This window comes from Emydura macquarii, unplaced genomic scaffold (assembly GCF_026122565.2).
Source record: "Emydura macquarii macquarii isolate MOO-44397 ecotype Brisbane River unplaced genomic scaffold, CSIRO-AGI_Emac_v2 contig_3110, whole genome shotgun sequence".
Taxonomy (NCBI): domain Eukaryota; kingdom Metazoa; phylum Chordata; order Testudines; family Chelidae; genus Emydura; species Emydura macquarii.
In genome coordinates, this window is record NW_027133247.1 from 366,175 (window position 1) to 379,083 (window position 12,909).

Genomic DNA, 12,909 nt, shown 5'->3' on the forward strand with positions numbered 1-12,909 from the left:
GAGGGATTAGTTAGTAGACCGTTGACTTGGAGTGAAGGGACTTAATGGCATGGAGTTGTGCTACCTTATCTTGGAATGGTATCTCTGAGAAAGAAGAAGGAGGTGGTGCATGGAGAGGAGGCAGGAGACTGGCAGGACATGGGGATGGGGAGATGAATGATGTGCAAGAGGCCAGAGACCAGGAAAGGGAGGTTCAGGGGACTGGGAAAGCCTGTAGTAAGGTCTGTGTGTGTGTAGGGAAATGAGAAAAGGACAAGGAAAAGCACTTAATCCTCTAGATAAGATTTTATTGTATATGATATGATATTTTATCCAGGTATAATTCCCCACGCCCACTTCTTGCTAAAGTCTTGTAAAGCAGAGCCCTGCTTTCATGGGTCTCACAAGATTTGTCAGAGCAGGACTTCCCTTCTGTTCACCTTTGATTTAAACTTTTGGTGCTCATAAAGTACAAACAGCTTCTGCATCATAGTCAATAATAGTAAGGATAAAAGTGAGTTCCAATGGAGTTCAACTAACACCCTATAAAATATTATGTTACAAAAATTCCCCACCATTAAAAAACCCAAACATCAGAATGTTAAAAGATAAAACTATTCTCCATTGCCATTTAATCCTTCTCCACCTGCTGTCACCCCACCTGACTTACACCACATCTCCGACTTTAACTTTGTCCACTAACATTTGCAACAGTGTATGCAAAGTTCAAAATAACAAATCCCCAAGGGCCAGTTTCTGCTAGCCTTGCTCATGTGTTGAACAGCACTTTATTTTTCAAATAGTCCCTTTAAAATTGGAGTTTCTCTTATTTCATAGTGTAGTTTGGTTGTGTGCCAGGTGTGGGCAGGACCAACCATTATACATTTTGTTTGCCATTTTATTTTTCTGTTTATAGAGCTCCTTATTGTGTCATTCTACTATTGATAAGCCTTTGAGCTAGTTGTTCTTCTTGACACCACTGGATATGTTCCATGAATTAATAAAACATAAACAGCTAAATCGCTCACCTATCCAATTTTTAAAAATACTTTAATAAATAAAAGGCCCCTTTAACTCTACTTCCCATAAGCTTAAAACATTAGCATAATTATAAAGTTGTAATTTTGGCCTTTGTGGTTTGAAACGAGTCACTGCTACTGTATAGCTAATGCACCCTCGTTATGCAGAGAATCCTCTTTGTACTGCTGGTAAGTGGAATCTAGGACAATGATAATTCTTTTTGCATCAAAAATGAATAATTAGTAATCTATAAAAATGGAGACCTAAACATAAATACTTTTATCTACATTAAAAACCCATGTAGAAAACTAAGTGTCTTTCTGCTTTCCCTTCTCTGTCTCCAGGCCACTTCACAGTGCCCCAGTGGGTGGAGGGGAGGGGGCGGCGTCTGTGGGCCCATTTCCTACTTTCCCCCTGCTGTGGGGGCAGTGGGGGCTGCCTGGCAGCGGGGGAGAGGGAGCATTACAGGCTCTGGGGGTCCCCGCAGCTTCCTCCTTGTGCCCAGTGCAGGGGCGGACAGGCTGGGAGGATGCCTGGTTTCTGTGCCCCTCCCTGGGCCAGAACCCAAGGGCATGGCCCCCCTCGCTCCTCCTAGGTATGCCACTGTTGTTGCATCAGTTATGAAAGTAAAAAAATTGCTTGATCCCTGGCACCTCTTTCATTACAAATTAAGCACTGGAACAATGTGTGCACATCACCCAAGTGATTTCTGGAATGGTGTAGGGAAAAGCAGAAGGTTCCTGTCAATTACACCTTTAGAATGGCTAATTACCAACATTTAACTGGATTCAACTGAAGTTTACTAATTATTTCTATTTCCAAATTCTTAATTATAATTTGTTCTAGAAAGTATATTTTTATACACAACAAGGAGGAAAATGTGAAACTATGGATAGGGAAAGGAGGATTAGTATAATGGAAGGAAGAGAGCAGTGAAAGTGTATTTAGTTACTGTGCTAAATTCTGTGGCAATACAATGCTTAGACATTCTCCTATCGGATCTTAAGTATTAAAAAATGGACAGAAGAAAGGGATGTTTAATAATCTATGTAATTTCAAGGTTCCCTAGATTCAGGCTGTCATAGTGGTTTAGATAAAATAATAACCAAAAACTCAAAAGGAACCCAAACTTTTTCTGCTTAAAAAATATCAACTTTAATTAGAAAGAAGAAAGGAAAAGAAATGTCTGCCTCTGCACTTTCTGGTTTCACTCAGGACTGGAAGGGGAAGTATCGAAATATGGCACTTGGTTTGTATTGTGGTATTTTTGACTAGCAGGAAGTACTAGAAAATTAATGAGAGCGCTCAGTTTTTAAACTAAAGTTTCAAGAACAGATAGCGTACAGGTTGCTGAATGCTTATTTGAACAGAATCACCAGTGAAATCAATTACATACTAGTCAGTTAGGATCCATATTGTTTCACTTTTTAAAAATAAGCTGATGGAGTTGAATCTTTCTATTCTATAAAATGTCAAAAATTTAATTGCTCAGGGACAAATTGACCTCTACGTAGTCATTCCCTTGTAAGGGAGTGGAAACCCCACGAGGTCTGAGTTGTAGCATGCGATGTTGGCATACCAGGTGCCAGCTCCTGTCAAGGTGCCAATGCCTTAATTGAATACTGACAAATACATAGCTGAAATAAGTCTGGCACACCTGTGTGTTAGTACAGTTAAAATAGGCATTAACATTATAAGAATGTGTTTTGACTTTATGGAATGCTTGTAAATTGGTGCATTTCATTAATCTCATTTACAACATCCATATGCCATATTATAAAGTAATATCTGAGTGTTTTTCATGGTAAGCATCTGTAACTAGAAATCATCAGATAGGAGAGAGATTAACTAGTGTAAAGAGCTGATCTCCATTATCACGGCTGACAAGGAAGGCCCATCCATACCAGATGGACTACAGTGGAACGTTGAAGAGGACAAAAGACTTTGTTTGTTTGGTCTCCCCTGCTCATGATGAATCTTGCAAGTGATTTTCTCCCATCAGCTAAATTTGTAGCTCAAAGCAGAAGGGGGAAGGAAATAAAAAACCCCAAGGAGGAACTATATCTTTTATGCTGCTTGGACTCTGGAGGGCAAGGACTACTTGGTATAAGAAAAAGATTTCCAGTGCTTAGCCTGGGTTGGCCCTAAAGGACACATACAGCTTGCTTATTATAGAAGCTTCTATTCCCTTTTGATACTTAAGATTGGAATTCATTTACGTGTATATATGTTTACCTGCTTTAAACTTTGTAAATAGCTCATTTCCTTTTTCATAGTTCCTTTCTTATTTCATTTTTCATAGTTAAGGAATCCTGAGATAGTTTATTATAGGATTGGCTGCAAGTATTGCCTTTTGTGTGAGATCTAAGGTACAAGTGACCAGTCCTATGGGACTGGGAGTAACCTGAACACTGCTGTCATCTTTGATGTAAAGGACCATTTATCACAAGTGTAAGCTCACATAGGTGGCTAGACAGATCAGAGTACCCAAGGAGTCTGTCTGTGACTCCATATTAAGCCCGATAGTGCTTGAGGAGTTTACACTTACAGTACTTGGTTGGTGAAATCTAAGTATAGAACTCTCAGCCAATTTGGAGTTTGTGCCCTGCTTCTTAACAGTTGGCCCTGAAATTAATACTCACGCTCATGAACCACTGCAGGACAGCTCTGGCACAAAGTTCCTGGCTGGGCACGCCATCAGGGATTGTTGCTTGCCCCCATGGAATTGGATTCAGCACCAATAATATGTAGCTCTTCTAAGATCTGCTAGACCTTGGGGTCATCTGTATAGAGATTCTGTGTTCACCACTGCTTTATGTGCACCTGGCTATAGGTGCTGCCATTTCCCAGACATCCTATTTTCCCTCAGCGGGCAGGGAGGCCGGTGGTTATTGAGTGCTGGGGGACTTGGTGTAATTAATGCTGCCTCTCCACATTATCCTACTCTGAGAATCCCCATGGAGTGTGCAATGCTGATACACGTTCCACTCTTTTGCACCCTTGGGACTTGAATTGAATCCCTTACACTAGTGTAAATCAGGAGTAACTCCACTGAAGTTGGATTTATTTTGGTGTAAATGAAAGAAAAAACAGACCTTTCATACTGTAGAAATGTATAAAATTAGTACTTTCTAGCACACATTTATTGCACTCAAAAACATTATCTAATGTTTTTACCAAGTAAAAAATTGATCATTATTTATACATGTTCATAAAATATGTATAAATTAAGGTTATAATTTCTTTGTTGGTGAGGAACTGGTGCCATTAAGAAGCTTCTAAAGTTTTGCTTAAAAAGTTAGGGTGAGTGACCTTTGAAGGAATTATAGCTACATTACATACAGTTGAGGGTAAATCACTTTATAGCTGCACTACTTTTTTTTTATGGTATCCTGGATACAGATCTATTTTGATCAATAACCTTTTGAAAGGGGAACCGCAAACGCTTGGCTAAATGGCTTGAAAGACTGTACAATTTCATTGTGGCTTCTGTTCAGAACGCAGAGTTGGACAAAACCTACAGCATTACAAGATATGGCCCATCTTTCAGCCAGTGCAAAATTCTGATGGTTTTCTTTTGCACATTGACTATGTTTTTTTGTTTTGTTTTTTTTAATTACGTAGTCTAGGTTTAAATGTCCCAAGCAAAGAAGCTTCTCTTTGGAAACTCTTTCATACCATAACAGATCTTTAAGACGGGAAGTTTTATTTATGAGGGATATCCAGCATTCATTTTCTCCTTCTTGATTTCATCCTCCTAATTCTTAGTTCTCCCCACCTCGGCCACCCTCCATTCTTGACATTTACAGCTGGGCTTTTCCTGCACTTCTGTGTCCCTGCCCTGGCGCAGTGACAGGCAGGAACTTACTCCTCAGTGACCGGCATACAGCAAGGGAGGAGAAAGGGCAGGTTGTCTGGCTCCGCCACTGAGAGATCCCCGTTGTCACAAAGGTACGACAGATCCCTGCGGAGGCCCCAGGGGTTGTGCTAGTGAGGCCCGTGGCCCGTAGGCAGTGCCTGGCCCGCGACGTGAGCCGGGACAGGGCCCGACAGCCCAGCCTTGGCACAACTTCGATCCAAGAACGGCCTTTGAGTCGCGGGGCTCGGTTCGACAAGTCGCTCCAGGCACCTGTTAGCACTGAGCCCAGCTGCGGAGCGGAGCGGAGCGGAGCGGCGCCCGGCCCGTGCAGCCCACACTCAGGGGCGCGTGCGGTGCCCGGGCCAGGTGTGACCGCCGCCGCCGAGACGCTAGGCCAGGCCAGGCTGCGCCCCGGCCGCTGCTGCCGGGCCTGCCCAGCCCTGCCCCTGAGCAGGGGAGGGGCACGGCCCTGGGGCGGGAGCGCGGCTGCTATTGGCCGCCGGCTGCCAGCACCTGGCGGCCGGAGGATGGGTGGGTGCGAGCCGAGGCGAGGCGAGGCGGGCCGGGCCGGGAGTCAGCGCGCTGGGCGGCGGCTAGGGGCACAGTCCAGCTCGCGGGGAGAGGCAGGTTCCCTTTTCCCGCCCGGCCAGACCCGGCGGCAGTGGGGGAGCGGGGAGGCCGCTGGGGCGCGCACCATGCCGCTGCGGCTGCGGGGCAAGAAGAAAGGCAAGTCCAAGGAGACCTCCAAGCTGGTGGAGAGCGAGGAGGCGCCGGCGGCCCCGGCCCGCGGGGGAGGCGATGCTGCGGCCGCGCCGCCCCCTCCTGCCCAGCCCGCCGCGGCCCGGCTGCTCTTTCACACGCAGCTGGCGCACGGCAGCCCCACCGGCCGCGTGGAGGGCTTCGCCAGCGTGAAGGAGCTGTACGAAAAGATCGCCCAGGCGTTCTGCATCCCCGTCGCCGAGGTAAGGGCAGGGGCGGGCACCGGGCGTGGCCCCGGCCCCCCGCCCGCTCAGAGTGGGGCTGCCATCCCCCCCACTGCTGGCCCCAGCCCGGCCGCGGGGAGCCCAGCCAGCCACAGCGTGGGAACGAGACTGTTTTCCCCGTGCCGGCTGGCGAGCGCACCTGTCCCGGGGGGAAGCTCCACGGGAGTTGGCTTTACGTTTACACACTGGAGTCTTGCTGTTCCGGGACGTGCCCAGAGGTATCTAGCCACCGTCAGCGCCGCCTGGGGATATGCACGGCCCGTTTACAGGGAGCCTTTCGCCAGGCAGTGCCGCCCTTGCAACAAAAGTTTCTATTGTTTATCCCCGGCAACACCAGCGGGGACCGTCCTTCAGTGTGACAAGGAACTGCAGACTGCTTGACACACACACACACATTGTCAGAATGTGACACACATCATGCCTTTGCAGCCGCACAGTGTAACCCAAAGGCCCTCTTTCTAAAAAACTTGGCTGTCTCTTTATTTAAATATATTTGAATGAAAGGAACATCAGGACTTATATATCTAGTTAGTTTAAAAATGAGTTCAGAGTAGCATCAGGTAATACAGCTGCCCCCAGCTCCCTGCAATTTTTTTGTGGTTTTACAGTTGTATTTTTCTGTGTTTCAAAATGTTTCTCTTTCTCCTGTTGCTGTTTCAAAAGACCCACAGAAAAAGAGGAGACCGTGAACTGGTTACCTGCACAGTGCCGTGATACAGTGCAAATGCAATTTGTTCTCCAGTCACTTAGGTTTCCCCCCAATGCAGATGTAACCAATCATCTTACAGAACTAACACATTTTAATTAACATGGTGTTCAACACAATTTAGCAGTTGTACATGAAGCCAATCACATTGGGCTCAATTTTGTTCACTTGCATAGTAGGGAAGAATAATTCCCTCCAGAACAGGAATTACTGAGCTATGTGATCATAGTGGTTCCTTCTGGCTTAAAAATAAATGGATGTAAGTGACCATATTAGATGCAAGACCATGAAAAAAATAAGACATATGATTTTTAACCTTAGTGCTCCTTTAACTTCAAAATTATGGGGGAGTGAGGGAAAATAAAGGGAGCAGTGTAGGATGTTCCCTTCCTAGCCAAATAAATAATTAATTTAAAAGGCCCACTATTGAAGCAGGTGAATTAAAGCTTCAGTAGGAAGGTCCACCCTTTCCTTAACAGAAGCCTTCTTTGATCCTTTTTTGAGTCAAGTTTTAAAACTATTTGTTTGGATTATGGTTTACTTGTGTTTGTAAGTGCATTGTTTTCATCTTAGCGTGATAGTGACCCTGTGCAACTGTTCCTTGCTGTAGCTGTGGACACTTTACAGTTTTAAATATCAAACTAAAAGAGAGTGCAAAAATTTTGAACGACTTAAATTTGATTTTTACATTTACATGTTAATTTGCTCGGTTTTGTAAAGTATGGTTGTGTCTTGTCACTATTGTTTGGTTTCTTTACTTACTAGTATACTTTCTTACTAGTATAGTGGAAAAAATAGTAGATTTTGCTTTAAAAGACAGACCTAGCAGTGTTTCCTTTACTAACATTGTAGTAAATTATCCCAAAGACAGAGTGGCCATAGTCTTGAAAATAGTCTAACCAGTCATTGTTTCATTTGGGAATTAAGAACTACTTTTTTTTTTCCATTTCCTCATGTACTAGTCCTTGTCCTTCCCCACTTCTCTTTGTTCCCCTTCCCCATTGATTCTCTGTTCACTTCTTCAGTCTCCTACAGAATCCTAGATAAATAGAAAGGCATGGCTGGAGGGGACCTCTAGAGGTCATCTCGTCCACCCCCTTGCACTGAGGCAGGACCAAGTATACCTAGAAGACCTTCCCTGACAGCTGTTTGTCTAACCTGTTCTCAAAAACCTCCAGTGATGGAGATTCCACAGCCTCCCTTGGAAACCTGTTCCACTATTTAACTAGCCTTATAGTTAGATGTTAGGAAATTTTTTCTAACCTAAATCTCCCTTGCTGCAGATTACGCCCATCACTCCTTGTCCTATCTTTAGTGAACATGAAGAACAATTGATCACCATCCTCTTTATAACAACATTAGATTGTTATTAGGTCCCCTCTTGGTCTTCTTTTTTCAAGACTAATTATGCCCAGTTTTTTTAACCTTTCCTGATAGGTCAGGTTTTCTAAACCTTTTACCATTTTTGTTGCTCCTTCTCTGGACTCTTTCTATTTCATCCCTGTCTTTCTAAAAGTGTGATGCCCAGAACTGGACACAATACTCCAGTTGAGGGCTCACCAGTATCAAGTACAGTGGAGCAATTTTCTCCTTACATATAACACTCCTGTTAATACCCTTCAGAATGATATTAACCTTTTTCACAACTGTAGCACGTTGGTGGCTCATATTCAGTTTCTGACTCACTATAACCCCTCATCCTTTTCAGCAGTACTATTCCCTATCTAGTTGTTTCCCGTATTGTATTTGTGCATTTGATTTTTCCTTTCTAAGTGTAGTGCTTTGCACTTTTCTATATTGAATTTCATCTTGTTGATTTGAGATGAATTCTCCAATTTATCAAGGTCACTTTGAAATTCTAATCCTGTCCTTTGAAGTGCTTGCATCCCCTCACAGTTTTGTGTCATATGCAAATGTAATAAGCACTTTCTCCACTCCATTATCCAAGGCATTAATGAAAAGGTTAACTAGTACCAGACGCAGGACAGACTCCTGCAGGACCCCACTAGGCTCCTTCTCCCACTTTGAGACCAAACCATTGAGTATGGTTTTTCAACTCGTTGTGCACCCACATTTTAGTAATTCCATCTTGACCACATTTCCCTACTTTGCTTATGAGAATTTCGTTTGGGACTATCAAAAACTTTACTAAAATCAAGTTATATCATGTCTACGTCTCCCCTTCTCCCCACTCCCCCGATCCATAAGGCCAGTAACTCTGTCAAAGAAGCACATACTAAGATAGACTCCCAGAACAATAGGGTTAGAAGGGACCCCAAGGGTCATCTAGTCTAACCCCCTGTCAAGATGCAGGATTCATTGTTCATAACCATCCAAGACAGATGGCTATCCAGCCTCTTTTTGAAAACCTCAAGTAAAGGAGCTTCCACATCTTCCCTACGCATTTTGTTCCATTGTTCTACTGTTCTTACAGTTAGGAAGTTTGTCCTGAGATTCAATCTAAATCTGGTATGCTGTGGTTTGAACCCATTGCCTCTTCTTCTGCCCTCTGTGGCAAGAGAGAACAATTTTTCTCTCATCTTTTTTATGGCAGCCTTTCAAGTATTTGAAGACCACTGTCATGTCCCCCTTAATTGCTTCCAAACTAAACTTACCCAGTTCCTTCAGCCTTTGCTTAGATTGCTTGCATTCCATTTCTTTGATCATTTTTGTCACTCGTTTCTGGATCCTTTCCAGTATCTCTACATCCTTTCTATACAGCGGTGACCAAAATTGGACACAGTACTCCAGCTGAGGCCTAACCAGCACTGAGTAGAGCGGTACTATAATTTCCTGTGACTTGCATGCTATGCCTCTGTTAATGGACTCCAAAATTTCATTTTTTTTTCTTTTTTTTTTGGCAACAGCATTTCATTGTTGACTCATGTTGAGGTTATGATCTACCACAACTCTCAGATCCTTCTTAGGATGCTGCCACTCCATTTATCCCCCATTTTGTGCATTTAGTTTTGTTTCCCTAAGTGTAGCACCTTACATTTGTCTTTGTTGAATTTCATTTTGTTGTCTATAGCTCAGTTCTCCAATTTATCAAGATCTCTTTTAATTTTAGCTCTATCCTCCAAAGTGTTTGCAGCCTCTCTAGCTAGAGTGACCAGATAGCAAGTGTAAAAAATCAGGATGGGGGTGTGGGGCAATAGGCAAAGCTCCAAATCTCAGGACTGTCCCTATAAATTGGGACATCTGGTTGCTCTACCTCCAGCTTTGTGTCATCTGCAAATTTGATCACTATCTCTCTATTCCTACATCGAGGTCATTAAAAAAGATGTTAAATAACACGAAACCTAGAACAGACCCCTGTGGAACCCCACTTGAGACCTCTTTCCAATCTGACATAATTTCATTAATAGTTACTTTGTTCATGGTTTTTTAACCAATTATGTATCTACTTAACGGTAGTTCTCCCAAGTCTGCATTTCTCCAGTATGCTTACGAAAATGTCACGTGGGACTTTAGCAAAAGCCTTACTTAAGTTCAGGTATATTATTTTCATCACATTCCCCCTATTCACCAAGCCAGTTACCCTGTCAAAGAAGGAAATCCATTTTGTTTGGCATGATTTTTCTGAGAAAATCCATGTTGGCTGCTAGTGATCACCTCTTCATCCGCCAGGTATTTACAAATTGCATGCTTTATACATTGCTCTAGTAGCCTTTCAGGTATTGAGGTCAGACTGCCTGGTTTATAGTTCCCTGGCTTCTCCTTTTCACCCTTTTTAAAGATGGGCACTATGTTAACCCTTCTCCAATCTCCTGGGACCTCTCCTGTCAACTGTGAATTTGCAAATATTGCCTGTGGCTCCAAGATTTCTTCAACTAATCCCTTCATCATCCTGTGGTGAATAGCATCAGGACCTGCTTACTTGAATGTATTCAAATTAGTCAGAAGATCTCTGATGTGTTCTTTACTTATCCTGATCTACATCCCTTCTCCTATATTGTCTGTTAACTTCGCTAGCCATCTGGTCATGTGTTGGTTTTTTGTGTGAAGACTGAAGCAAAGTAGGCACAGAGCAGCTGCAATTTCTTATCTTCTGTTACCAGCTCACCTTCTTCACTGAGCAGTGGATCTACACCATCTCTGATCTTTCTTTTTTGTCTGACATAATTGAAGAACTCCTTTTTGTTGTCTCTAACATTTCTTGCCAGTTGTAACTCATTCCGTGCTTTGGCTTTCCTGATTTTTGTCCCTAAACGCTCATGTTATTCCCATGTATACTTCCTTGGTGACATGCCCCTCCTTCCGTTTCCTGGATGTCTCTCTTTTTGTTTCTAGATAGTTAAAAAGCTTCTTGTGCAGCCATATTGGTCTCCTGTGACTCTTCTTATCTTTCCTCTGCATTAGAAAAGCTTGAGGTTGAGCCTCTAGTGTTATATCTTTTAAGAAATGTTAATCCCTTTCAACTCCTTTTCTTTCTAATTGGTCTCTCCGTGGGACTTTGACTACTATTTCTCTGAGTTGGTTGAAATCTGCCTTTCTGAAGTCCAGTGTCTTTGTTTTGCTGTTCTACTTTCCTTCGAATTTTGAAGTCTGTCGGATCATGATCACTTCATCCCAAGTTCCTGACCACCTTCACATTTGCAATTAATTTGCAACTAAATGACCCTGTTGGTCAAAACCAGATCCAAAATGGATGATGCCCTAGTATATTTCCTCAGCTTTCTGAATCAGAAAGTTGTCCTCTACACATGCTAAACGCTTGAAGGACATATTATGTTTTGCTGTATTAATCTTCCAACAGATATCAGGGAAGTTAAAATCCCCCATTAACACTAGCTTGTGTGTGTTAACTAATCTTACATGCTTGAAGACTGCCTCATCCATTTCCTCCTCTTAATTTGGGAGCCTATTATAGACCCCCCACTATAATTTCACTACTATTATTTTCCCTTTTTATCCTCACCAAGATACTTTCAGTATGTCTGCCACTCACTTCCTCTTGGACCTTTGAGGAAGTGTATACCTTCTTGGCATACATCACAATGCTTCCTCCTTTTTTCCTATACCTATCCTTCTGGAACAAGCTATATCCCTCAATGCTTGTACTCCAATCATGGGAACTGCCCCACCAAGTCTTAGTAATGGCAATTAAGTCATAATTTTATTCATATACCATGATTTCCAGTTCATCCTGCTTGTTCCCCTATGCCTTGCATTGGTATACAAGCATCGAAGATACTTTGCAGACTGCCCTGTTGTTATTCTTCTTGCCTCTTTTTAATGCAGTTGTAGTTTCTAGTCACTTCTCCAGAATTTGATTCCTTACCTTTGTCCTTGATACTTTAATCTAGATGCACATTGGCCGATTTTTTTGTCACTATTCCCCATAAACTTAGTTTAAAGTTTTCCTTATCAAGTTAATTAGACAATATCCAAATATGTTCTTACCAGTATTTGAAAGATGGAGCCCATCCCAGCACAGAAGTCTCTGTGATGATGAGGGTGATCACTCACGAACGAGTAAGATTGTCTTCCAGGGATCTCCATAGTGGGCCCACAGGTGGCTCCGTAGTCCAATTCTAGACCCCCATATCTTGTCACAATAAGGACAGGTGTTTCCAGGAGGGATAGGCACAGTGTTGTGGTGTTGACTGTTCTGATGTTCTTTCCGCTTGTTCCTCTTTTTTCTCTTCTACCTGTCGACAAGCTGTTTCAAATTGTTGAGATACCTTCGACAGAGCCTTCCTCCATTTTGGACGGTCCTGAGCGAGGGTCTCCCAAGTATTGATATCAATGTTGTACCTCTTTGTTTGCCTTCAAGGAGACTTTGAAGTGCTTTCTTTGCCCTCCGTGACTTCGCTGACCTTCTTTCAGCTGTGAGAAAAGGATTCTCTTAGGAAGGTGGGAGTCAGGCATGTGAACAACATGACCTATCCAGCGGAGTTGGCTTTGGATAATCATGGCCTCAATGCTGATAGAATTTGTTTCAACCAAGATGCTGATGTTTGTATGTCTATCCTTCCAGCTAATCCAAAGGATCTTGAGAAGGCACCACTGGTGGTACTTTTCCAAGCTCTTTAGATGTCTTTTGTATGTGGTCCAGGTTTCCGAGCCGTACAACAGAGTTGGGATAACACTGGCACGGTAGACCAGGAACTTCATTTCAGTAAGGATGGCATGATTTAAGAAGACTCTCTTACTCAGATGTCCAAAAGCTGCGCTCACACATTTCAAGTGATGTTGTATTTCCACGTCGATGTCTACCTTTGATGAAAGATAGGCAAAATGATCCACATTCTCAAGCATTTTCTGTTGATTTGAATGGAGGGAGGGTTTATTTCTTCATTTGGAGCAGGTTAATAAAGAAATTGTGTTTTCCTGTGTTTAAAGTGAGTCCAATACTC

The 12,909-nt window shown here is 43.1% G+C and overlaps 1 protein-coding gene across 1 annotated transcript in view; it reads left to right on the forward strand.

Annotated features, from left to right (window-relative positions):
* Window positions 1–5,420: 5,420 nt before the first annotated feature.
* The window catches only part of GIPC2 (GIPC PDZ domain containing family member 2), a 44,894-nt gene continuing 37,405 nt past the window's right edge, over window positions 5,421–12,909 (forward strand). The window contains exon 1 of the mRNA XM_067530670.1: window positions 5,421–5,820. Coding sequence (XP_067386771.1) covers window positions 5,554–5,820 — 267 coding nt within the window. The 5' untranslated portion in view covers window positions 5,421–5,553. The remainder of the gene's footprint in view (window positions 5,821–12,909) is intronic.